Source organism: Aythya fuligula, chromosome 25, assembly GCF_009819795.1.
Source record: "Aythya fuligula isolate bAytFul2 chromosome 25, bAytFul2.pri, whole genome shotgun sequence".
NCBI classification, from domain to species: Eukaryota; Metazoa; Chordata; class Aves; order Anseriformes; family Anatidae; genus Aythya; species Aythya fuligula.
In genome coordinates, this window is record NC_045583.1 from 922054 (window position 1) to 946655 (window position 24602).

General features: G+C 43.6%; 2 protein-coding genes across 2 annotated transcripts in view; both read left to right on the forward strand.

The window, feature by feature from the left end:
• LOC116498657 overlaps positions 1–6205 on the forward strand; it is a 66842-nt gene extending 60637 nt beyond the window's left edge. The window contains exons 78-86 of the mRNA XM_032202993.1: positions 825–1007; positions 1201–1377; positions 1887–2069; positions 2415–2597; positions 3769–3948; positions 4574–4603; positions 4754–4829; positions 5076–5160; positions 5969–6205. Of these exons, the coding sequence (XP_032058884.1) occupies positions 825–1007; positions 1201–1377; positions 1887–2069; positions 2415–2597; positions 3769–3948; positions 4574–4603; positions 4754–4829; positions 5076–5157 (1094 nt within the window). The 3' untranslated portion in view covers positions 5158–5160; positions 5969–6205. The remainder of the gene's footprint in view (positions 1–824; positions 1008–1200; positions 1378–1886; positions 2070–2414; positions 2598–3768; positions 3949–4573; positions 4604–4753; positions 4830–5075; positions 5161–5968) is intronic.
• A 601-nt stretch (positions 6206–6806) lies between these two features.
• On the forward strand, positions 6807–18220 carry LOC116498730 (complement receptor type 1-like). Its single transcript, XM_032203109.1, has 11 exons — positions 6807–6919; positions 7744–7935; positions 8137–8233; positions 8897–8982; positions 9139–9345; positions 9798–9980; positions 11000–11188; positions 11808–11999; positions 12338–12364; positions 13103–13169; positions 16747–18220. Exons 2-11 carry the CDS (start codon positions 7752–7754, stop codon positions 16796–16798), a joined length of 1284 nt encoding a protein of 427 aa, XP_032059000.1. The 5' UTR covers positions 6807–6919; positions 7744–7751; the 3' UTR covers positions 16799–18220.
• The last annotated feature ends 6382 nt before the right edge of the window (positions 18221–24602 follow it).

Here is a 24602-nt window from a genome sequence, read left to right on the forward strand (position 1 = left end):
CTCTGAGATGAGGAATTTCTCTTTCAGAGGTGGTGTGTCCAGCCCCACAGATCCAGAACGGGAAGATATCTGGTATTAAACATCGCTACAGGTACAAGGACACCGTTAACTTTACCTGCCATGAAGGTTTCACCCTGCGAGGCCACAGCACGGCCCAGTGCTCAGCCAACAGGAGGTGGCACCCCCCCGTGCCCGTCTGTGAGCAGGGTGAGCATCACGCTGACCCGCTGACATCGCGCGTCCTCCCTGATTGCTGCTGAAGCCAATTTTGCTTTTACATTTCCTGTTTGCTCTGAGTGCTCTAAGGAAAAAGCAGCTATTGTTCCTTTCACTTGTGACTCTCTTCTGACACAGGAGATGTGCCAGGTTGAAGGCTGTGCTCTGTGTTTTTTTCCGCTTTGCTCCCCCTGCTTGTTGCAGCCCATAATCCATGTTGTTATTCTTCATTATCTGAAAGTCAGGAACTTGGTAGCTACATGGCAGGACATTGCCTATCAGAGAGGAGTGATTTTTGCTGGAAGTATAAAGGAAAGATGATAGAAAATGAAGGTGCATTTGTGCATTGCATGTGTTCAACCAAATGTGTGTTTTCAACTCCTAATGCTGCATCTAGATGGGGTGGCAGAACGCTATCATCATCCTGATACCACGGTGAGCCCAGGTAGGTCTATGATGCAAGGCAAAATTTACTAAATGCTAACTGTTCTTCCCCCCGTCCTGCTTTTTGAGGGGAAGAGGAGTAATTGCACTGTTTTAGTCTTTCATTATCACTTTTTTCATGGTTTAACTTCACCTTCTCACCTTCCTCCTCTCTCCTCTGTCAGCGGTGATGTGTCTGCCTCCTCCAGGCATTGCTAACGGGGAGCACAGCAGCCCTTCCTCGGACATGTTTGGTGTGGGAGCACTCGTGCACTACCGCTGCAAACCTGGTTTTGTCCTTATTGGCAACGAGTCTGTCCGCTGCACGCCCAACAGAGCCTGGAGCCGTCCCCTTCCTCGCTGCGAAGGTGTGTTCGTGCGCTTGTCACTGGTTCTCCTCGCCTTGCTAAATATGCTAAGCATGTAGTGACATTTGGGTAAGGACTTGATGTGATTCAGCAAATTCTAAAGAAAGAATGAGGTCCCTGTGGCCAAATGCCCATCCCTATCCCACGCGAGCTTCACAGCCTAAAGGCTTCTTTCTGCCCTCCCTGTCCGCAGCTGGCTGCGTGAGACCGGGAGTCGGGAACGGAGAGGCGATCGGATTGGAGTCTCTCTACAGGCCTGGAGACATCATCACGATTGAGTGCAATGCTGTCAATGTCCCCAGAGGCCTCCACAAGTCCCAGTGCCAGCCTGGGGGCATGTGGGATCCTCCACTGCCTGCCTGTAGCAGAGGTAAGCGCCTGTGCTCAGACACCTCTCCTTGCTGACCCTGCCACTCTTTGTAGCATGTAGCAGGATATTTAGGGGCTGAGAGGAGTCCTGGCATCTAGTGTTTAGCTCTGAAGATCCTAATTTTTCCCATTCTTATCGCTGGTGTCTCAGTTTCTCAGGACAAACTCCTTAAAAGCGAGCTCAGGCCAGCTGTGCCAGACGTAAGGGACCCGTGCGGATGTTGCAGTAAGGTGCTCTTACAAGCGGGCAGCTCCTATTATACACACAAACCTATCTGATGCCTCAGGGAAGATGCTGCTGGGCAGTGTTCCCCTGCATAAGAAGAAACTCGTGTGACACCACACTTTGTAGATGTTTCGGGGTGAAGTGAGCACACGGGGCTGGGCAGGGCTGGCTCCGTGTGTTGGTGTCAGTGGTGTGGTGATGGGCGTGCAGCCATGCACGGGTGCTTGGAGCCTCTCCTCCTGCCTGTACGAGTTGTGTTTTAATCTGGGCTTCCCTCTCTTTAGTGAAACGCTGTTCCAAGCCTCCAGCTATCCCCCACGGGTGGCACAGTGGCCTGGCAAAAGCGGTTTTTGCCCCTGGAACATCTGTGAGCTACAGCTGTGAGCCCGGCTTCGCCCTCACTGGGATGGCATCCATTCATTGTACCGAGTCTGGAGCCTGGAGCCATCCTTCTCCAGTCTGTCAAGGTGTGTGTTTGTTGCAGAGAGCTAAGAAGAAAGGACATTTAACACTTGGTGTGCCTTAGGGAAAGGTCTAAAGATTAAAAAAAAAAAAGATAGTTATAAAAAAAAAGACTAAATAAAGACTAAATCTGAGTCCTTAACTACTGAATGGGTGATAGGAACAAGATAGTTTACACGCATTTCCAAAACCTGGTGGAGTTATATGATTAAAAAATCAGTTGCTGAGGCTAGGTAAAAAATTAAAAGGAAACAAACAAGGCTGCAAAGGTACAAGGCCTTAGCTGTTCTCTGGAAGTCCACAAGGATTCCCATTTCAACACTATCATTTGTCTCTCCCTGACTTTCCAGCTGTGAAGTGTCCTCTTCCTCCAAATATCACCAACGGGAAGCTTGAAAGCAACATTTCCGACACTTTCCCCTACGGAGCATCTGTATCCTACAGCTGTAATGCCGGCTATTCGCTCGCTGGGAACGCTTTCATCAACTGCACGGCACTAGGGACCTGGAGCCAGCCTCCCCCTCGGTGTGAAGGTGTGTGTGAGCTTCGTCTGCTCGTGTTGCTTGGATGTTCTGGTGGGAGACATCCCCCAGAACTGGGCTGAGGAGCCATGTAGCCATGCTGACACACACGTTTTACTTTGGGAGATGAAAGCTTCAGAGATACACGGGCCAAAATCAAAGTGGTAAAACGTTCTGCAGCTGCTAACACCGAATTCCACCCCCTTATTTCACTTGGGAACCACTTCCACATCAGAGCTAGTGATGTTAATTATCGATTTGCTCGCTTTTGGGATCACTGGGAAGAATATGATATTGTTATAGAGAAGTAGGATGGGAACCAGCTTGTGTTAATAGCCAGAAGGATACGAGTGCAGTAGGGGCAATTCTGGGAGGCAGTGTTAATTCTCGCATGTTCTGCATCTCTGCCCTTGTTGCTGTGAGTGAGCTATTTATTAACTTTCCCCCTTTAAGAGCTTTTTTCTCTTTGACAAGCAGAAATTTCCTTCCTCCCCTTCCCTTTCTGTGTCTCTCACTCCCCGTTATCACTAGAAGGAACAGAAGGAAGTGATTATGTCAGATGAATTTTCCCTGATGGACTACCTGTAAATTACATGTGAGCCTTTCTGTTCCTTTTCTGGAACATGCCCCTGTTCCTGTGACTTGGCACTTCTGTGCGGCATACAGTGAAGGTCGGCCATCAGGCAGACCTTGACTATCAGCTATTTCATGAATGTAACAAGATTCCTAGTGTGGGTGTCCCTGCACGGAAAAATGGGCATTCACTGGAATAAATTCACAGGGCACTTCCTCAGTGGAGTTGCACCACAACAGTGACTCAATTGAAACGCACTTGGGTAACAAAAGGAGGAAACAAACCAAATGCTTATGTAAATAAGTCAGTAGCTATTTAGAGAAAGCAGACTCACGGAAAAAATTCTCCCTGTCATTTGACATTCTCATGGTTTTGAATTGTCCTTAGTAAGTATTACGCATGGTGAAAAATTTTACGAATGGTAAAAATAAGAAAGGCATAAAACAGAGGTCAAAATTTACATGTTGACCCCTCTAGTCTTGGCTCTTCCTTAGGAGTAAGAGTTATTTAGAAAGAATTCAAGAACAATGCCTTAAATAACTCCACTGTACTTATAATATTTCCTGTTCCTTCTCATTTAATGCCCTTTTTTGTTATTTCTAATTTCAGAGATCAGATGTGTATTCCCAGAAGTTCAAGGTGTTAAGAAAGCCACAAGTGGCAACACTTACCGACTTGGGACTAACATTACTCTTGAATGTGATGATGGTTACATGTTGGAAGGCATCAGTCAGATTCAGTGCCAAGAGGACTTCAGCTGGGACCCTCCTGTGCCAGCCTGTAAACTAAGTAAGTGATACGTAAATGAAGCAGAGAATAAAAAGAAAAATGCAAGTGCATTTATGCAGCCTCTGTTCTGTTCTTAAAAGCTTGCAATACTTGGCTACTAGTCAGGCAGACTGGACAAGGTCTAGATCAATTCATTTTTTGCAGTGTGTTCATGAACCCTTCAGGTGAGAATAGAAGGAAATTCCATGAGCTTTAGATCCCCCCTAACAACAGAAAGATGATTTCTAACAGCGGTGTCATTCTTCTACCCTAACTGTCTGTGCGACCTGCTCCCAGGGCCTCTTAGGTCTGTTTAAAGCCGATTTGACCAGGGAAATAGAAAACCGTAAGTAGCCATTTGTAGCAGGGCAGTTTCAAAACTCTGTTCCTCCGTCTTTCTGCACTCCTCTTTTCTGGGTAAGATTGTTATTACCATCAATCTCCCTTTTAAAAATGCAAATGTCCTTCTGTATGAAAAAAGTATATAAATGTATGTGTTTTTTTTTTTTAAGAAATTCTGTATTGTAGGCCTTGGCAGCAAAAGCCATACATGTATTAATGAAGTGGTTAGCTACAGTTGAGAAACATTGCCTTTTATTTTTATTTTAGAATAGTTTACTGACTTATGTTTCTCTCTTCCCTTCAGCTTCACGCAAGTCTGGTTCAGTAGGCCTAGGTAAGCAGCTCGGAAACATTTTTGTGGCCAGATCTTTAGCCTCAGGGGCACTATTTTCCTCTATGTACTTGAAGATATGCCTTGTTATGTCTGTTGGGCTGATATGTTTTAAAACATACAGTGAAAATAATACGTGCTCTTCCCTCTCAGGAGTCGCAGCTGCGGCAGTCCTGCTTCTCCTGGGTGCAGGCATTATCTGGAAAATTATTTCTAAGCAGAAGCAAGGGTAAGGCAGTCTGCTGGATCTTTCTTGCCCAGGTGTGACTCCTATGCAGTAAAAATGCTTAAAATTTGTGCCAGAGTGTGACTGAATCTTTTAATTTTGTGTCTTGAGCTCAGAGTTGCAAACTGTTCAATGCACACCAACCTGGAATCATGTGGTTGTTTCACTTCCAAAACTCTTCCTTAGGGGAAACCTGAGTGGTCTTTACAAACTGACTGAGTTTACTGTGTCCTGTTCTTTTTCATGTAGCTTTTATCATACATATGAAAACTACAACTACAAAACCGCTCTGGACCAGATAACTGAAAAGAAATGCTCATGTCTCGCATAGCAGGTATGGATTTTTATTAATTATATAAAATATCAGTTACAGTTGCAAATTTAGGTTGTCCCAGAATAATCATTCAAGTAGAAAATTCTCTTCCCTCAGACTTCTGGTAAGATGCTTTCCTTTGCCGAATATATAAAAGAGACAGTGTTTTAAACATGCTGTTTCTTTAAACATGCTATTCTTGCTAACACCATGTAAAACTTAACTTAAATTTCACATATTTCCCTTGAAATCTGGAGAACTAAATCCAGATAATGTTCCAGACACTGTCCTTGATGTGTGCATTTCCTGTCTGTAATCCAAATAAATGGTGTTCATTGGTCAGGCTTTCAAGCTATGCCTTATGTCTTGCAGAAACTTGCTTTTCTTTGTAAGAATTATAGGAAAGTTTGCTCTCCAAACAACTGCTATAACAGCACTAGAGTAAGGAAAGGACTCTGAACTGGGCCTTTTTTCTTTTTTGTTTATTTATTTTGGCTTGTTTTTGCATTTACTGCGATGCCAGTTTTATTTACAGGTGAGTCTATTTTCCATGCTGAATCTATTGCAGATAATAATTAATATTCACTCTTAGTAGCAATCCGAATGCAATCATTTTGACTACAAAATGGCATCTGTAAATTTAGGTGCCTTTTTTTTTTTTTTCTTCTCCTTTTGTGAAGGCTGGTTTGCGATGATTTCCTCTTTCAAACAAAGCATTACCCAGAAGGGTATGCCCTCCTCCTTTCCTGAGTGATGACATAATCTCTAGACATTAGTATAAAGGCAGGGAAAATCTAATTTTAACACCATTATGTTGTCTTCTTCCTAGACTGGCGACCTGTGCTGCCTCTAGTAAGGCACGGGAGACATTCTTCCTCAAGCAGCAGCGGGTTGCACGGAAGCACTGCTCGTGTCGAGACTGAAATTGTGTGGAAAAAGGCACTTTACTGCAGAACCAACGCTCACGCTGCTCCTGCTCCCATTAACCACCCCAAGGGCCTAACGAAGCTCAAGCTGCGCACAGTACAGAAGCTCATTAGAGGGACTTCTCTCCCACATGGCACCTCACAAAGATTATTTCCTTCTCTATTCGCAAACCCTGAGCTAAGCAGGCTCCACAGAGGCGTTCCTGCAGCATGCGGTCAGGATGTGTTGGCCCGCAGATCTCCTTTGTTAGCGGTAGCCGTGCCCATGCCTGCAGCATGGTTTGCTCTATAATTTACACCAGGAACGCTCACGCGTGGCGTTCCTCTACAAACGCTTAACCTAATAAAAAAAAACGTGAACAAAAGACAAATGCTTTAGGTTTTGTCCCTCCTTTCGCCCCCCATTTCAACAGATCTCGGCTTATTAGTGTTCCCTTCTCTTAGACAAGCCCCACCCGCGGCTTATTTTTAACGGAAAAAAAAAAAAATCCGCACACGGAAGCGTTTATTTTCACTTTGTTACTGAGCACGCTTTGAAGCCTTTCCTGAGGGGGAAGCGGAGCCCCCTCAGGCCGGGCCGCGGCACCGCCCTTCCCGGGGAGGGCCGGGCCGGGCCCCGCCATGGCGGCCGCCCCCCTCCCGCCGCGCTGCGGGGACCGCGCAGGGCGCATGCGCCGCCAGCCCCGCGCTGCGTCTCCTGAGGCAGAGGCGCGGAGCGGGCGCTGCCGGGGCTGCGGCCATGGGGACGGGGACGAGAACGGGGTCGGGGACGGGGATCTGCCCGCCTGGCCTCGGGCTGCTGCTGCTGCTGGTCACGGTGGTCGTGGTGCTGCTCGGCGAGGCGCGGGCGGAGGGTGAGGAACGGGCGCTTTGTCCCTCAGCCCTCTCCGTGAGGCGCCATGGAGGGGGAGCGGCCGCGCTGAGGGGAACCGGGAGGGGGGAGCTGAGGGGAGCCGGGGGGGCGCTGAGGGGAACCGGGGAGGTCTCGGGGGGGTCCCGGGGGTCGTTCGTCGCCTCACAGGGCGAGGGGAGCTGAGGGGAGGGAGGGCGGGGGGCGAGACCTCGCTGCCAAGCGCAGCGTGGGGCCCCCTTGGTGCCGGTGGGTGCTGGCTCAGCCCCAGGGCTGGGGGTTACCTCACGGGGTGGGGGGGCGGTGGTTTTATTGTTTAACGCTGTTTTATAGCGCGGTGGGTGAGTACAAAGGAGCACAAAGGGTTTTGTCCGAGGCGCTGCGGCAGCGGCCTTTTGTCCAGGGGAAGGGCAGCTGCCACCCTGCTGCTTTCCGCCCCTGCGGTTTCCCCACAGCCTGCCACGCGGGTGTTGTGCTCCCCGTGAGCACGCAGGGGGTTAAGTTTTCTGTATCTAACCGCAAGAATGAGGCAAACACAAAAAATAGCCGCTAGGAAGCAACGCGTTGCCTAGGCAGAACGCTAAAGAGCAAGGCGAGCAAACAAATGGTGGATTAACCGGTGCTAGCGTGGAGTTGGGCATTGGGTGTGCTCTAAATACGAACTGAAAACCTGAAATCTCAATAAATAAGTAGTTCTGGCTTTTAAGAACGTTGTTGCTTTCATTTTTTGATGCATCCTTAAACCTACCACACTAGCCTGCCCTCAGCTTGTCTCCTTCCTTGTTGATAAATCTAAGTGTTGCTTTTTCTTCCCTTGTGCTCTGGCAGAGGAGTGTATGCCTCCAGAAAGACTGCAGTACGCGGAGCTGACGGAGAGTTCCAGCGCAAAGCAGAGCTTTCCCGTTGGAACCACAGTGACATACGTGTGTCGCCCCGGGTATATGAAAATCCCTGGGAAGTCGCCAGATCGAACGTGTGGTGAAGACTTAAGGTGGTCGCAAACAGAGGAATTCTGTACAGGTGACATGTGCTTAAACTCTTGCTTTTCTTCTTTGTGATTTGATGATTTCAGTTGTTTTCAAATGAGAATTAATGTTTTTTACAATTTAAAAGGAAGCTTGAAAAATACTAGTGATTTTAAGGACAGCATACGACAAAGACTTAGTCGTTGTATATAACTACAAAGATGTAGACTTATTTTTTTTTCCCCTTTCTCCCCAGCGAGAAAATGTACTCATCCAGGAGAACTGGAAAACGGTATTGTTCATGTGACAGATCTTACGTTTGGTTCACAAGCTACCTTTTCTTGTCACACAGGGTGAGTGTTTTGGTGAAGTTTTCATTTCTTTTTTTTATTCCCTGTTTAGACCAGGATTGAACCAAAACCGAACTTTCTTATGTAGGTTTCATTCCAGTTCTGACTTGAAATATCTCCAGATTTATACCTTGGGCAAATAAAATCACATCTAAACTTAATTCCCTGGCTTTACTTGCTGTTTGCATCAACCGAGGCTTAAGGTTTTTAGCAAATACTACAGTGTTAATCACTAACAACCTTTTTTAATGTTCCTGTGGCACAGGGAGCAAACATCCACTCATTGCGCTTTATTGAGTAACAACCCACCTGTCTGCATATAGCAAATGAACTCAAAAGTGCTAACCTCCTACAAGGATTTCTTCTTCCTTTCCTTTTACAATTTATTTAGTGTTAGTAACTTGAAGGTATTAGTATTAGAGGGTACATGGAAAGGTTTCCATCCGTTCCTGTAGTGACATCTCATTTGCTTCTCTCTCACTTTCAAAGTGGAGACTGTTAGCAAAATAGACTCTTTTAAGATACCATTTTCGTTACAACAGAAGTGTGGTATGTCACATCCCCACAGTCAGAATTATGGAATTACACAAGCAAAGTTTCTAGCTCCTTCCTTGAGAAATGAGGTTTCTTATGTTTTACCTCTTTTAAATGTTTTTACCTGTCTAGGTTCAGAATACGTGGAAGTAGTGAAATTACCTGTGTAGTTAAAAATAAAGCTGTTGACTGGGATGGAGTTGTTCCTTTCTGTGAACGTAAGTAAATTAGGACCACATTTAAGTTTGTATTCAGATGGTGATAGCTTATTTTAAAGCACCTGTGCAGTACACTTTCATGTATAGGAAATAATGGTAACATAGATGATCAAGGTAACAAAATTCTGTCAGCTAAAATGTGTGATTTATTTCTAGGAGTTCCTTGTGAACCACCACCAAGTATAGCCAACGGGTACTACACCGAAGCACCTGAGTATGTTTATCAAACAACAGTAACCTATAGGTGCAATGATGCACAGAGAGGTGAAGATCCCTACTCGCTGGTTGGTACACCTTCTATTTTCTGCACGCTTGATGGAGACTTAAATGGAGTTTGGAGTGGACCACCTCCGCAATGTAAAGGTTGTTAGCTCTAAAATATATTTCTTTATTGTAGCCTGTCTGACTCCAAAGCTTCAGTATCTGACCTTTTTTGGAATTGAGTGAGGAGGTGAATGTTTTTTCTTATAGAAAAGGAGGAACTTCTATCTTCTGCTATAAATTGATGTAGTTCCGATGGAGGTCAGATAAACTACATTGTGGGTATTGATTGATTATGACACAGATTGGCTTAGAACTTAAGATATTTTTTTGTTTGTTTTTGTTTTTTTTAAAAAAGGGCAAACCCATCAGTTTGTATGCAATTTGTAGAAGTGACAAGGATAAAGTGAAGAAACTCAGACCATAAAGCCTGAGTATCTGATAAAAGAATGTGTAAAGAGCAAGAATGGGGAAGCTAGGTTAGGACTAGCTGTGACTTGTAAAGATACTGTTAACAAATGTTTCAGAACTGGCTTTCCTCTTTCCTATTTCAGTGGTCAAATGTGAAAACCCAAAAGTTCAAAATGGAAAAAAAGTAACTGGATTTGGACCTCTGTACAGCTATGGGTACTCGGTTAGGTTTGAATGTGATCCAGGCTATTTCATGATCGGACGGGATGTAATTACCTGTCAAGAAGATAACACCTGGCATCCGCCAAAACCGACTTGTGAAAAAAGTAAGTTGTTACATAGACATAGCAATCCAACTTTTGTTGTAAGTTGAGAGTGCTGTAAGTCTTAGCTAAAATTTGAAGTCAGTATACTGTAGTTGGAAATCATAAACTGAGGAAGTTGACATTGAGCCTCCTCTATGGACGCTGTTTTAGGTGTTCACGTGGTTCTTAACAATTTTTGGGTGAGAATGAGTTGAATTGCAGATTTGCCTATAGAAGTTGCAGCATGGACTTACCCGTGATGCTACCACATCATTATAGCATCACGCTATTTGTTCAAGTGATTTCATACAGAAATACAGGAAGAGGTGTGTTTCTGAATCGTGATGGAAAATATGAGGGTTATGCACAATGAGGGAGTTCGTAATATCCTAGAGTAATCAAAATCATCACGTCTGAATGTGTTCTCACCCAGCTCTTCAACTCTTGCTTTCCAGGCACCTTGTATAGCGTGCAGTATGTTGTTAGATTTTTGACAGGCAATTATTTTTAGGACTCATTTGCATGGGACATGGCAGAGGATTTTCTACAACTTTGTTCCTTTCTCTGTGCTAGAGAGAGGGGGAATGTTGCCACAGAGTACAGTGAGAGGATTTCCTACATGTATACTCTAGTAATGAGCTCTCAAGAACGAGAACCACTTTGGCAAAGGTGTGCTTGAGTGTTGTTTAATGAATGGGTCTGACAAGGCATCTGGGGATGATTCTTAGGAAAATAATTAACCAACAGATACAGATTTCTCAGCTGCTATATCATGATCATACTACCCTAACAAATACCTACAGTGATGTTTCATTAAGTCTTCTAAAGGAAAAATTTGCATTTAAAATTGTGAAGGTATGCTAGAAGTTTTAGCAATTCAGGTATACTAATTTCTTTTTCTCATACAATGGCAATTTATATATACTGAGTGAGTTAATGAATTATAAAACATTTAAAGTGTGTTATCACTACGCTTTTAAATTTCAGTGCTAGCTACTGCGTGTATTTCAGTATGAGTTACTAATTAATACTTGTATTAGTTACTGAAGATAGCTGTGGTGCCCCAAAGATCTCACATGGACAAGTGATTCCACTGCAATCCGAATACAAACAAGGAGAGTCTGTTCAGTTAAGGTGCGATCTTCACTGTGCTTTTCCTGATGGTGCTGAAGAGATCACAGTAACGTGTGAAGGACAAAATAGATGGAGCTCTGTACAAAACTGTGCATGTGAGTAGAATTCATAATTAGTAAAATCAAGGATGGACAAGTTCCAAATGTCTGACGTAACAGTGTGCAGCCCCTGAAAGTCAGGTACCTGTCAGTGTGCCCAGCTGGGCACAGCTGGGTTCTGTTAATAGGTGGTGAGTGTCCTGGGCTGTGATCTGAGCAGGTGAGGAGAGTTCTGTGCCTGGTTGGAGTCCTAGTTTAGTCTTAGCTTTGTGTATAGAAATTGACAAAATTCAAAAGTCTGCTTGAAAGGTCTGGAGTGGGAGTGTTTTCTGAAGATTCTTCCTTTGATGACAAACTTTATGCTCATTTCACTCTGCATCATGTGATCACTCATACTATAAACGGAGAGGTTCTTACTTGGATGCAGCAGCTTGTCCTGATGGAGTTGGGATGTGTATTTCTGTTAATGTGTCTGAAACATGTCCATTAGCAAAAGTACCTACGGCTTATAGGAAGCAGGCAGCCTTTCCATGTAAAATGTCTTGAGGGTGACTGAGCTTCTTATATTTACACAACTCTAGGGGCTTCACGGGCTTTTTGTTGGCAACATCATTGATCTGTTCCATGTACCAGCTCTATTCTTAATTTTGTTTTTATTATTTTTTTTTTTTTTCAGGTAAGCCTGTACATCATGATTCCTCTCCAGTCATTAGTCATGGCAGAGTAATTTATGGACAAAAACCTGAGTATGCTGTAGGGGATACTATTACAATTGAATGTTACGCAGGCTACACGTTACACGGTGCAGATCGTATTGTGTATATGGGAGAAGGCAAATGGAGTCCTGAAGTCCCAACTTGCCACTTAAGTAAGTATGAACTGCAAGAATTTCTCACAGGATAAAAGTATATGTAACAGAAAACTTACTTCTTGGGAACATACCTTTATATTCAGGAGAAGTCATTTAATGCAAACTTCCATCTTTATTTTGACGTAAGAAAACAAGGTTTCGGTAAAAGTCCATTCAAGAATAGGAATATTTTAAAATAAATAGAAGTTGCCATGTAAACAGACCTGCTGCAAGGCTTGTCTTGGCAAAAATGCTTGACCTGTTTGAAATACCCTAATGAGTATTTGTATAAGATACATTTGTGTAACATCTTCAACAAGATGTGTTCCTCATAACACTCCTTTGTTTTGTTTTAGGTGCCTATGTTATCGCCATCATCTGTGGTAAGTATCATTTAGAACCTGAACAATACACAATGTGAATTTTATTTTTTTTTGTGGAATTGATATTGTCATCTTCATCTCTGACTAGAGTAATGTTAAATGATTTTACAGGTTAGATTGTTTTAAAATTATTTTAGTGTTTAAAATTTTAGAAATGTCTACTGAAGTTGCAGAATTCAAAAAAAGTTAAGGTTACTTAGCAATTATAAGTCATTTTTTTTGTAAAATGTTTTTTCATATATGTAATTAGATTTCAAAGGCAGTGTTCCACGACTTTGTCACTTTCATAAACTCTTCAACATTTGGGTGTACTGAAAGCATGAACAGATAAATAACTGCCAGTGAACTGAAGTGCTTACTCCATCTTTCTGTCCTTGTGCTTAGAAAAGTGGATAACAAACACATTTTTACAAATGTGGTTTTCTACCACTGATTCCTTGTAAACTATTTCTAAAAAGTAGAGTTAGGCTGTTGTGACATCTGTTTTAATGTTCCTGAACTGGTGGTATTTTGCCATCTTGATGATCACTGTTCTTGAGCAGATCTACCTTGAAGAGTCCTGAGTAAAGCATCAAACACATGTGAAATAAGCCATGAAAATTTAAGTGTTGTAAGAAGAGGGAGTTGTACAGGACTCTGGGTGAAGACAGTGCTAATTTTTGAGGCTGTATTTTTTTTGTGAGTTAGTGACTGTCACTCTAAAGCTTTTTTTTTTTTTTTTTTTTTTTTTTCCTGAAGTGATTACAGTAGTTCTGGTGTTCCTGGCAGCCTTCTGGGTCTATAAGAAATGCTTTTCACAAGAAGGGTGAGTAAGCCTGCTTTTTTTTTTTTTTTTTTTTTTATTGCCAATTTCTGTGACTGAGCAAAAGCAATGCTAACATATATTTAAGTTTCTTGAGCTTTATCTGCCTTTTCTGTTTCAAATGCCTAATGTTTATACGTAAGCTTAGCAGCTGATGGGAAGCTAAAGTGCCTAACAACATATTTGACTTTGTTTTTGTATCTTTTATTCAAATAAGCTGCTAATTAACGCTTGTGCTATTTTTAGGGAAGGAAAAACTGTGCTTGGGTTTATATTTAACATAGGTACACTTACCAAGAAAGTAATTTTGCATCTGCTTTAAAACATGCCACTTTCTCTTAAAAACAGTGGTAGTATTGGCTTGGGTGGGCTTCACCTGCTTTATTTTCTTGCCTGAGTAAGCATCTGGCATCACTAGAGGTCTCCATAGGCTTTAAGAGCTAGAGGGGTTGAAATGAGCTTGGAAGCCTTGGAGGTGAGCTAAGGGGCTTCCTTGCTTCTACAGATGTATCAATGGTAGTGAGGGGACCTGGACAACCACTGTGTTTTGGATCAGAAACACCTTAAAATAACACAGGCTTAATTACAATGAAAAAAAAAAGCACATGAAATTGACCTAAAATGGTCCTCCTGTACTGTTTGAAAAAGCAAATAGCTGGCTTTGCAACTGGAATGTATAATGTGTAGATCCACTTCAGTTTTTCCTTCTGCAGCAGCAGTGATTGGTATCCCTACATTACAGACTTGTAAAATATCAAATGCATAAATAGTAGTATTTTGTTTTTAGTGGAACGCAGGGCATTTTAAATTTCATCTTCAAAGCGGGTAGTTGTTAATGTATGCTTTTTCATAGGGGGTTGGCAGGAGATTTGAATGCCTCACTGTGCATTGCTTCTTGTAGTGATTTCTTATCTTACCTTCTTCAAAAAAAAGTGGAGGAATAGTTTGTAACAGGCAAAATACTGAAAATACGGAGCAAGTTGGGTGGTACGCATACTATATGCATCTCATCTGAACTGACTTAAATTCCAGCAGATCTTGTTAAAAGATTTTTGGGGTATGTGAGATGAAGGAAGGGATTCTTATAATAAAGCCCACCAGAGGAAATATTCCTGCAGTTTGTGTTCATAGTACAGTACACACAGTCCTACCTGGGAGACCCCTGAAGCCAGGTGACATCCAGCAAGGTTTTAGCCTTAGTGTCTTCCACGTAGGCAATGTGGCATCTTTACAAGGGCCGCAGTGGCCCTGTAAGCAGAGTGGCAGAGGCTGCGTACCTGCACACTGCTGAGCACTGCGGTGCTTTTGAGTAATTGCTTTTCACCACCCATTGCTTGGATAATTTGCAACCCGGATAGTCCGAGGGGGAGTTAAGAGTGTTAGGGCAGCACTTTGTGTTCTTCATGTGTGGAGAGACTTCTCAGTGTGGAGAACGAAGAAGGGATGATCAAAAATGAAATAATGCTGTATTCTTGAAAATCCCACGCCGTGAAACATCCTACTACACCTAGTGCTTTCCTTAAGCTTCATCGCTGTGAGCATCTATTAAATCGCATTCTTGTCTGAAAGCCCAACCTGACCTCCTTTTACTAAGGCCTAGATCTCACTGTTTAGTTTCCTGGATTCCTGACGTGGTCGAGCCTTTCTGACCCATTGTGCTTCTAGTACCTCACACTGACTGGGTTTGTCTTCAAACTGCAGCACAAATCTTTTCTCACCCTCTGTCGCTTGTATGTCCAGTCTGTCAGTTTTATAGGATATATTCAATTAGACCTTTTTCCCCTTCTGCTGTTCAGCTCCTATACAGTTGATGAGAATTGCAAGGAAACATGTATTTTAAAAACTAATGTGCCAGCTGAGATGGAAGAAACTGCACAAATGACTTAATTGAATCTTAAAAGGTACATGCTTTCCGTTTCATTTGGACATTTGCTTTAAGCTTAAGTGTCTTTTTTACAGTTTACTCAATTTCAGGGGAAGCATGGAATCCAGTACACCTCAGTTTCCTATAGGAAAGGTTATACTTTGTTCATTTTGTGAGAACAGGACGTGTTACCGGAAGAACTGTCATTCAGTGCCATAAATGGTAGCTTCCGCTGATCGCATATCACAAATCTTAATTTTGGGTTGGCTTCAAAGAATTAGTAATGTTTTTCTCTGTGATTGAAGCCACGTACGGACTCAGTGGAACATTGTGCCTCTTTCAGTAACATGAAATGGGCTACAACAGTGCATTACAAAAAGTGCAAACGATCTTTTTAGACCTTTTATAAAAAGGCAGTTTCTCTTTTCAAATTTAGAGTTCTGTGGGCCTGAAAAGTGCCAAAATACAGTCGCTTGTTTGGAGTTGAGTTTTCTCTCATGTTTTAAACTAGCACTTAGTCTTGTAGTCAGGTGCATTTGACGATGGCTGGAATTGCACTTGTCTGGAGTCCAAACGAGCTCTTTTAAAAATCTGACTCTTTAAACCTTGTTGCAGTAGGACAGATTTAAGACAGGAGAGATTAATTTGACTGGTATTTATTGGCATGTTGTCATTACTATATTAATGGCTAGAATTTGCTCTACAAATGGTTTTATAAACTTGTGTATTTGTGTTGATTTTTTTCCATTGCACAAATTCTGAGAAGGTAATGATTGAAAAAATGTCTGTTTTAATGTGAAGGTCTTCTCAAATGAATGGCCTTTTTAAATTATTTTTTTAAAGACCAAGTGACTTTTGAGTATTTGTCATAAGTTTGAGATGGTGCACACGAATAAATACTATATTTACCTATGAAATAAGATGTACGTAATAGAGATGAGATTAGTTTTCTGGGTTAGTCGGCCTTCTTTTTGTAGAGAGAAAAAAGGAATCAAGTTCTTATTTCTGGTCTTCCCTTTTGTTCATGGCAATAGGAGAAATTAATGTTCTGCCATACCAGCTGGTATGTGTACACGCTGTTAGCTCCCAAGTTTTTCTTCCTGTATCTACAACTCCTTGGAGACCTCAAGCGATAGTGCAGAGGTTTGTTGCTTTTGGTTGAGTTTTGTTGTTCTTTTTTTTTCTGTAAAAGAAGAGATGAGTTACTCAAGAATGTGAAAATACACGCATATGGGTATAACTAGTTGTGGATGTGACTATAAATTTTAATCCTCATGTTTAAAGATTGTATATTTGCTGTTAGCAGGCTACAGAATCAAAATTCTCACTAATACTTGGCTTCTGGTTATAAAATAAGTACTAACCATCATACTGTGCATAAAATAGTATAAGGGTTGCACGTGGCGCAGCTTCCAAATGAGTTAGGAATCCTGTACCTGTTCTAAGCTCCTGATAATACTCGGGCATGGTCTCTTCATCGCTTCAAATGATCCAATTGGATCAAATGCTTTTCATTCAGGTCATTCTTAGTAGCCTAGTGGCTGAAAATGAAGCAAAAATCTCATAGTTTGTCGGTTGCTGAGTAAAAAGAGGACAAATGATTTAGTTTCATGATTTTACGTGCTGATTTAATAAAACTAAGGCTGTGCTTTCAGAATAAATGTAAGAACTATTTACATGTAAACTCTCTGATTTGCCTTGTTTTTTTGTTTGTAGGAAGAGTGACAGCACTGCATGTACTGCCAAATATACGAGCTGTAAAGCATGAATGACCCTTTCTGAGGGTGGGAGGGGAACTTGCAGTTGAATGTGCCTATCAGAAATGGAAAATGAGTGCGTTAACTTCCTGCAGATAAATCTCTCTTGTACTGTTATATACTACTGATTAACTGTAGTAGGAGATCATTAATAGGATTTAAAAAAAAAAAAAAAAAAAATCAGAATATCCATTCTTGCTGTCCTTTGTGGGTCACTCCTATCATCTTTTCTGTGCATGTGAAATGGACTTAAAGGCACCTCATGTAGCATGCACCAGTGTCTGTGTCGGCGGGAGTGCTGCGAGCAGGACTGTCACAGTACCGGCTGCTGCTGCCCGCCGCCTGCAGTGCTCCTCTTTCCGTACGGAAGACTATGCAATGTTAGTTCTGCTCGCTAAAATTCTCATGTGCTTCTCATTCATTTTCACGGTCAAGGGGGGTATAAATGATGATTATTGTATTCTGAAATGTTTTAATTATTTCCTGAAGAGATAAGTACCATTTAAGGCTCTGTCCGCTTGAAATGATCAGTTTAGATCTTGTATATGCTATTTTTTTTTTGTTTGCCCAAGGTCGTTTCTGTATATCTAATGGATTAAAATGTGCCTTTGAATCGGTTTTATAGCTTTTCTATTGCCTTTTAAGAAGGAAAAAAGCCATTTGTATTCCTGGCTCCTTGGCTTAGTCCCAGAAACACCATAATGGACTTGTTGCAATGGGAAACTGAAGGAAACTTGAATTCCATAGCGGAGCATCCCCTGATTTTGAATTCGTTGGCCTGTTGACAGAAGGTGCCTAACCATAAACTGCTTTGAAATCTGTGGTAGCCATCCTCTAAGATCATTGCGATGCTTGATTTTTTTTTTTAATTTTTATTTTTTTGATCTGTTTCTGAGATAATTATGTTGTTTCTTAGGATAGAAAGGGTGCCGTGTGGGTTTAGCTTCCTTGTTGTTTTTTGTTTTTTGTTTTTTTTTAATTACTATTTATAATCATATATTCCATATAACAGCATTTCAAATCCCTGTAGACAGACTACTATGCTGAGTCGAGCTCTGTAATGCAGGTGGTGTGGATATCTGTTGAGACACGAGCCTGTCCCTGTCTGGCTCCCTTCCCTTTTCACGGTAAGGGAAGACCAAGCCACCTTAGTTGCAGGAGCGAAGGAACGGGTATGTTGGTGATGTGGGAAGACGTGCTCTGTCTTTAGGTAGCCAGCCATGCTATGAAAGGGTTTGGTCGAGATGGTGACTCCAGGAGCTCCCATCACAGAATTTGCCTTGAACCGAGGCTCAGACACGCACTGCTGGCTGTTACTTTAAATGCCTACTGGCTATTTCAGATCATTATGAAAATCAAAAGCTAAATTAGGGCAGGTTTTGGCTTTGTGAATCTGTGGGAAAAAGAACCAGTTTTCCCAGGGAAAAAAAAAATAAAAAAAAAATTGCCTCACTGCAGATGGCCGAGGCAGCATTAAACTGTTCTCGGCTGTGGTAGATTGACGCTGCTGTCCCCGGTGGTGAACGGATTGTCTGAACATCATCAAACTATTTAGGGCTTCTTAGGCTCTTTGGGTCGATCCCAGCAGTTGTATTGCTAGAGTTTGTAACAGTGTCGGGTTATTTAAAGAGGGCTTTTGGCTGCACTTGTTTGTAGTCGTTTGAATAGCTGATACCTAGCTTGATAATTGTTTGTAATTACTCTGATATTATAATATATTGGGAATTGAGCGTGCCGGTTGTTAGCCAGCTTCTGTGTGGCATCTCCAATATTAAAATACGCTGAAATGCACTTATCGCTAAAGTGAAATAACTGTAAAAGGTGGCTTTATTTTTATATTTTCCCCAATGTAAAGACTAGTGATGGTTTGTAATATTGCAAATAAAAAAAAAATGTATTTTTAGCCGTGTTTGTCTTTCATTCATCGTGTGGTACACAGCTGCTTTCCATTTTTCTGGAAGATAATTTTTCATGTACCAAATTTGCAGTAGGTGGTAACTGTTGAGATGGAAGTTTGCACTTTGTATGGAAAACTACTTAAAACACCTGGATGCATAGTATAGAGAATGTGCGTTAATTTCCTGAGCAGTTTGTGATCTTTTTATCCTCTTTTGGAAGAGCAGAGGGTTTCCTAGAACCTCCAAAACCGAAGTGTTCACTCGTGAACCTCAATTTTTACCAAACTTGATGGAGAAGAGGCAGCTTATTGTGTGGCTGTTCTGATGTAACCCTGCGTCAGGAGCAAAGCCTGTGGAGGGCCCTGGCACTTCTGTCCAGGGGGTGATAGCTGTAATCTTTAGGGAAATATTGCTTGGGTGTTTTTAAGTAAAATATTAAGTAGAATGTGATTATTTTTAGCTTTGTGAGGTTCACGCTTGAAATGAACTTTATTTTCTTTGCAAAGAAATGTGTAGTCAGCTGCCTTGTAAAGGCACAAACTTGCAGAGGATGGGCTAGAAAAATGATTTGCTCTATCTTTTAATTTGTGCTTCTCCAGTTGGTACGGACTGCAAGCAATGACAGTGTGTAGACTATACAGCTTTAGAAGCTCTATATAAAGTTTGGGGATTCCTGTGAGCAGGGGTAGGAGGATAGGCAGCTACTGGGCAATTTGACATCAATACTAGAAGTGATTTTGTCCTGATTATCATGAATTCTCTATCACTTTCTAAAATGTGATTTGTTTTAGAATTGAACTGGCAATAGCAAGGCACGTTGCACTGTGAGCACGTGAACTTTGTGCTAACAAACAGGCCGGGTGTAACAAGCCCTCGTGTTGCCATCTGCTGGTAAATGCAGCTCTGCGTGGTGGTTGGGAGGCTTCTCGGGGCTACAGAATCGGTGTCAATGCTCGCCTCTGAGCGTGGTTCGTGCAGTGTGCTGGGTGTGAACCTGGGGACTGAAATACGTGAAGCAACTGGATCTCGTCCAGCAGGGAAGCACGTAATCTGTCTACCTGAGACAGAGCCCAATACCAAGTAGCACACAAGTTTATTTAAAAGAAAAGAAGTCTGAGTAAATAACAGGTTAAGGCAAACATAGCACAAGGAATATCGCTGGTCGCAAGGGCCCTGGCTTGCTTGAGTTGAAGAATCTTTGTTAGGTGTTTGAACAGATGCTTGGCTTTCTCTTTAAGCACCCGTCCCAGTTGAACGGGATGCTGACTGTCCTCCTGTTGTGCGGGTGGTTCGGCCTGGAGGTGTAACTTCAGGTCAGAGAACAGAAGAGCATAACAGTCGTGTTTGTGAAGCACGAGCAGCCTTCGGATGGCGTTTATTTATAAGGACTCTGGGGGCGGGGGGAATGAAGTTTTCCGTTATTGTTGCTTTTCCCCCTACATCATAACCGATTTCAAATGGTGCTAGACAAAAACTGAGACTCTGAACACCAAGAGAAATCGGTCAGCCTGTGTAAGAGACATTTTCCTGGCTCAGAGAAGAATCCTCTTGCAGATGACATCTACGCATTCTTTAAAGAAGACTATTCAGTGGTCTGATCAAGTGCTTCATCCACACAGCGAGCATCCTTTTGTGTATGTGAGCATGTTTGTGCGGGTGAGGTCAGGCAAAAATAGTTCAGCTTCAGTTTAGTGGTTAGGATGCAAAGGTATAGAAGTCTAACAAAACGTTACTGGAAGGCAACAACAGTAAACTTCAAAAAAAATTTAGGGAAAGGAGTGGATTGTGTGTGCATTGGTGTGACCAGCACAATTACTGAAGTCACGTTTGGTTTGTTAACTGCTGAGATCAAACTGTCAGAGTAACTTACATGGTGGGGTCCTAGCGACTGTACAGGAAGGGGATGTGCTCCTTGCCTCTCCACAGGCAAGAAGCGCTGCGTTGGTTTCCATGCAACCTTCGGATGACTTTACTCTGGACAACTTTAACTCACAGCCATTGTTTATTAAGTAAAATACATTTGAAGGAAGACTTTGCTGCTGTGGCCCTAGCTTGAGAGGGTGCGTACAGTGATTGCATAGTGTCTAGAAGTCAGGTGATGTTACAAAATGGATGGGTGTCGAACAATTAATGATTGGAAAAGTGCTGTTTTAAGGAGTAAAGGCTGTCAGTGAAGTTAGCAGCTGCTTGATCTCCTCCCACGCTGTAATTCTTGCTCCTAGAACACTGATTTCAAATGGTGCTAGATACAAAGTGGGAAAATCTAAGCCACCATGTGAAACCAGCTTCCAGAGGAAGACAGATCTTGTGCATGGCTGCAGGTTGAAAGAGCAAATCCTCCATCTCCAGCGTACCTAGAGAAAAATTAATTGATTTCATTTTATTAGAAAGTGAGACAGTGAACTTCAGGATAGGTATTTTATTGACACATTTTTTGGCATTAGTTGAGGCTGATATAGGAGCAATGAGACGTGATGAAGGAGCCTACTGCTGTAGCAGTGAGTGCAATTTCCTCTGGTAGCCAGGTAAAGCAAAGCTCTTAGCAGCTAGGGGCAAAAAAAGGGCTGACTTTGTAGCGTAGAGAATGCTACTGGTTTGGGAGGAGGAATAAAAAGTTTGTGTTGTACAGGAGCAATGTTTGATGTTATTGCAGTCACAGCCAGGCTATAACCTCCGTGCCATCAGAGAGGACGGTTAGATGAAGAGAAGTTGGGTGCTTTTGTGATAGGGAAAGGAAATTGACTGTCACTGTGGCACTTTGTCAGCTTTATCCCGTGGCTCTTAAGAAGCATGCTTTTAATTAGCAAGGAGATGCAGATTTTTGTGAGGAGTTCTAAATCCTGCGAGCACAAAATAACATTTAATGAAAATAAATGACATGGAAACAACTTTGAGCTGTGGGCCAGAACGAAGCCTAAAAAGGGAGCAGTTGCAAATATAACCGCAACTGGTTCAACAAAAGTTGCCAGGGAGGTAGGAGAGTGTGAAAATGAGCGGCTGACGGTTATTGGGAAGGGAATAGGTGTGAGCAGCACCGTAGCACGGCGCAGCCGTGGTGGTTAACCTGCAGCGAGTGCGTGGGAGCATACGGGGTGTCTTCAGGCCTGTGAACAACTACACACGGGTCATTTGGGGGCTATCAGAGCCTGGCCGCCGTGTGTGACCTGTGCTGATGCAGAAGCTGCTGCGACACGGAATGAAGTTGGGCAGGAGCGGAGTTGTGAGCTTTTACTTATCGATGCCCTGGGTTTTTGGCAACTCCTTGCATCGGTTTTGTAACCGGATCCAAGAATCTGCTTCAGTGCCTACATCTAATGCACACCCACGGACAGCAGAGGAAAGCTCAGGGAACACAGCGCGTCCTTCCAAGAAGGGGCGGGGGGAGAACTGCACTAGATTGCTGTCTGGGTATTTACTGGAGTTTCTAAATCCATTAACTAGGGCAGCAGGGTGAAAGAGAAGTGGAAAGCAGGTTCCCTCCCCAGTGTTCATCTTGCTGGCACGGTTATTTATGAGGCATCCTATATTATCAGCATAAAGATTTACTACTGAAAAGCCGGACTGAGAGTTACTGCTGGCTAGAGGTTCGTTGTGGCACAGATGAAGTACCCCAGCAGCATCCTTTGGAAACAGGCTCCAAGTGAGGGTTGCTTTGTATTTTTTCTTCTTCTTCTCAGTATTAAGCACATGCCTGAACAGTAAACAGGAATCTTTATATAAGGTTTTCAAGGAAGTTGCTGGGAATGTCAGGTGTGTTTGTGCTGCGGAAAATGCAAGCTGCCCTGGAGGTGCAAGGCCTGGAGAGCGCCCGAGTGCCTCTGAGGAGCTGGGTCTGAGCACCTTCCCCTCCACCCTCCAGAGCACAGCAATCTTTCCAGAAATATCGTGCAGCAGTTGAAGACCAGCGGCTCATTCATTATTTATAGTTTGATTAAAAACAGATTTCCTTTCAGCGTGATTAAGATGATGATGCTGCCCCTCCTGCAGGCTACCTGCAGATCCTGCTCTGCCTTAGCAAGCTCCCCTGCCCTCCCAGCAGCCAGAAGGTGTCAGCCCTTGCTGCTGAACTGCAGATCCACCTCTCACGAGGGACACATCCCTGACAGCATATGCTCTTCTTTCCAAACCTAGTGGCATGCCGGGGCAGGCAGCGTGCAGAAGGAAGGAGAAAAAGAGAGCAGTTCAGGACCACGTGATAGGCAGTGCTCGACTGGTAATGTGCATGCAGGGGGGGAAAAAAAAACCTGCTTGTCTCAAGCATTTGCTGCGTGTGTTGAACATGTACCTGTGGGGACACACATGTGTGCAGAGACAGGCAGATCCTGTCAGCTACAGCTGGCCTTGCCAAAGTGTCCTGGGGTTTTTGGTAAGTAATAGCAGAGCAAGTGCAGCCCTATCACTCTGTTTTTTTCTCCTTTTCAGACACATTTTAGCAGCAGTACAGTTCTATAGCTTCTTTCTGAGGAGCATCTCAAAGCCTTTCATGGACTTCACACTGCTTTATGCCCTCTAGACAAGTCAAAAAAGGGAAGAAATCCCTGCCTCCCCCATGAAAGGGAGCCTCCTCCCTGGCTGCCGACCTTTAATCCAGTCTGCACGAACCAGACAAGCCCAGGTGCTGCAGACCTGGTTTTCAGAGCCCACAGCTTGTACATTAAGGCATTTTCTGGGGCTTCTACAGTGAGCTAAGCCCTCTGCATGACCCTGTGTGCATCGTAAATTTTTTCTTCCATTTTGAAAAGCCGGAATGAAACTCGTGGTTCATCGGCCTCCGGTCTCCCCGGAGGAAATGCTCCCATTTTGCATTCGGATCTGAGGCAGAGAGGCTCGATGCATCATCCCCCAGTCGAGGAATGAGTCAGACCAGGGCCAGGTGCAGGACAGAGGGGTGTGACAGTGCAAGTGGTGACCTGTAAGGGGAATTGAAGTGAGTGAACTTCTAAGGTTTCAAAAAAAAAAAAAGCTTCCTCAGCTCGGGGGAGCGTGTAACTGCATCTGTTTGTTGTGCTGCTCTGTTACTGCGCGGTATTGCGTAGGTCAGGTATGGACAAATGTGCCCTGACTTGCAGCCTGAGCTCATCGCTGAGCAGCGCTTTCTGGAGCTGCAGCAGCGCTGACCGAGGCCGAGGAGAGGCAGGGTCGCTGCTGCTGCTGCTGCTGCCTGGGTTTGGTGCTCGGGACTGCAGGGTGGCTCTGGAGATGCTACTGCTGTTCGGGCCAGCGCCAACACGCGCGTCCCCTGGGAGCTTAGAGCACAACAGAGACTTTTTCTCTGTCATTAGAAACAGAATAAAACCTCCAGATGACGTTCCTGAGCGAACGTAGTCTGTTCCTTTAATCTATTAATGCTACTGCAGCCGGAGAATTGCAGTATAAACGGTACAGTGAAAACCCAGGCCCTCTGGGTCTATGAGCCTTCTGCTGTCTGTGCCCCACCACCAACAGAAAAGAGCAGTTTGGACCCTGGACTACAGCGTGTTGGGGGTAGGAGCCTGTGGGGCCTTTGGGCACAGGCTGTGTGAGCCCTGCCTGCCTTTGGGGCACTGATTTCCAATCCCATAACGGCGATGGCAGAGCGCTCGCTGCGTTTGTCTAACTGCGGAAGGGACAACGAGCTGCCCATCGTCCTGATCCTTTTTTTTTTTTTTTTAACAGCCTGAGTGTTGGAGACTTTGGGATAGGGAAAGACCATTTTTATGCTTGCCTGTTTGACATACGTAGCTCTTTTCCAGGTTATTTAGGGCAGGCCAGCTGACAGCAGCAGCAGTGATGGCCAAAGCGTGGTTTGTGATCAGGCCCGAGGGGTGCACCACTGCCCTTCCTCTTCGCAGGGGCCCTCGCTGGGATGTGCTGGTGTGTGGCTGGGGTGAGCTTTGGAGCTGGCTCCCAGCAGGGTTTGGGGAGAGCCTGGGTTCTC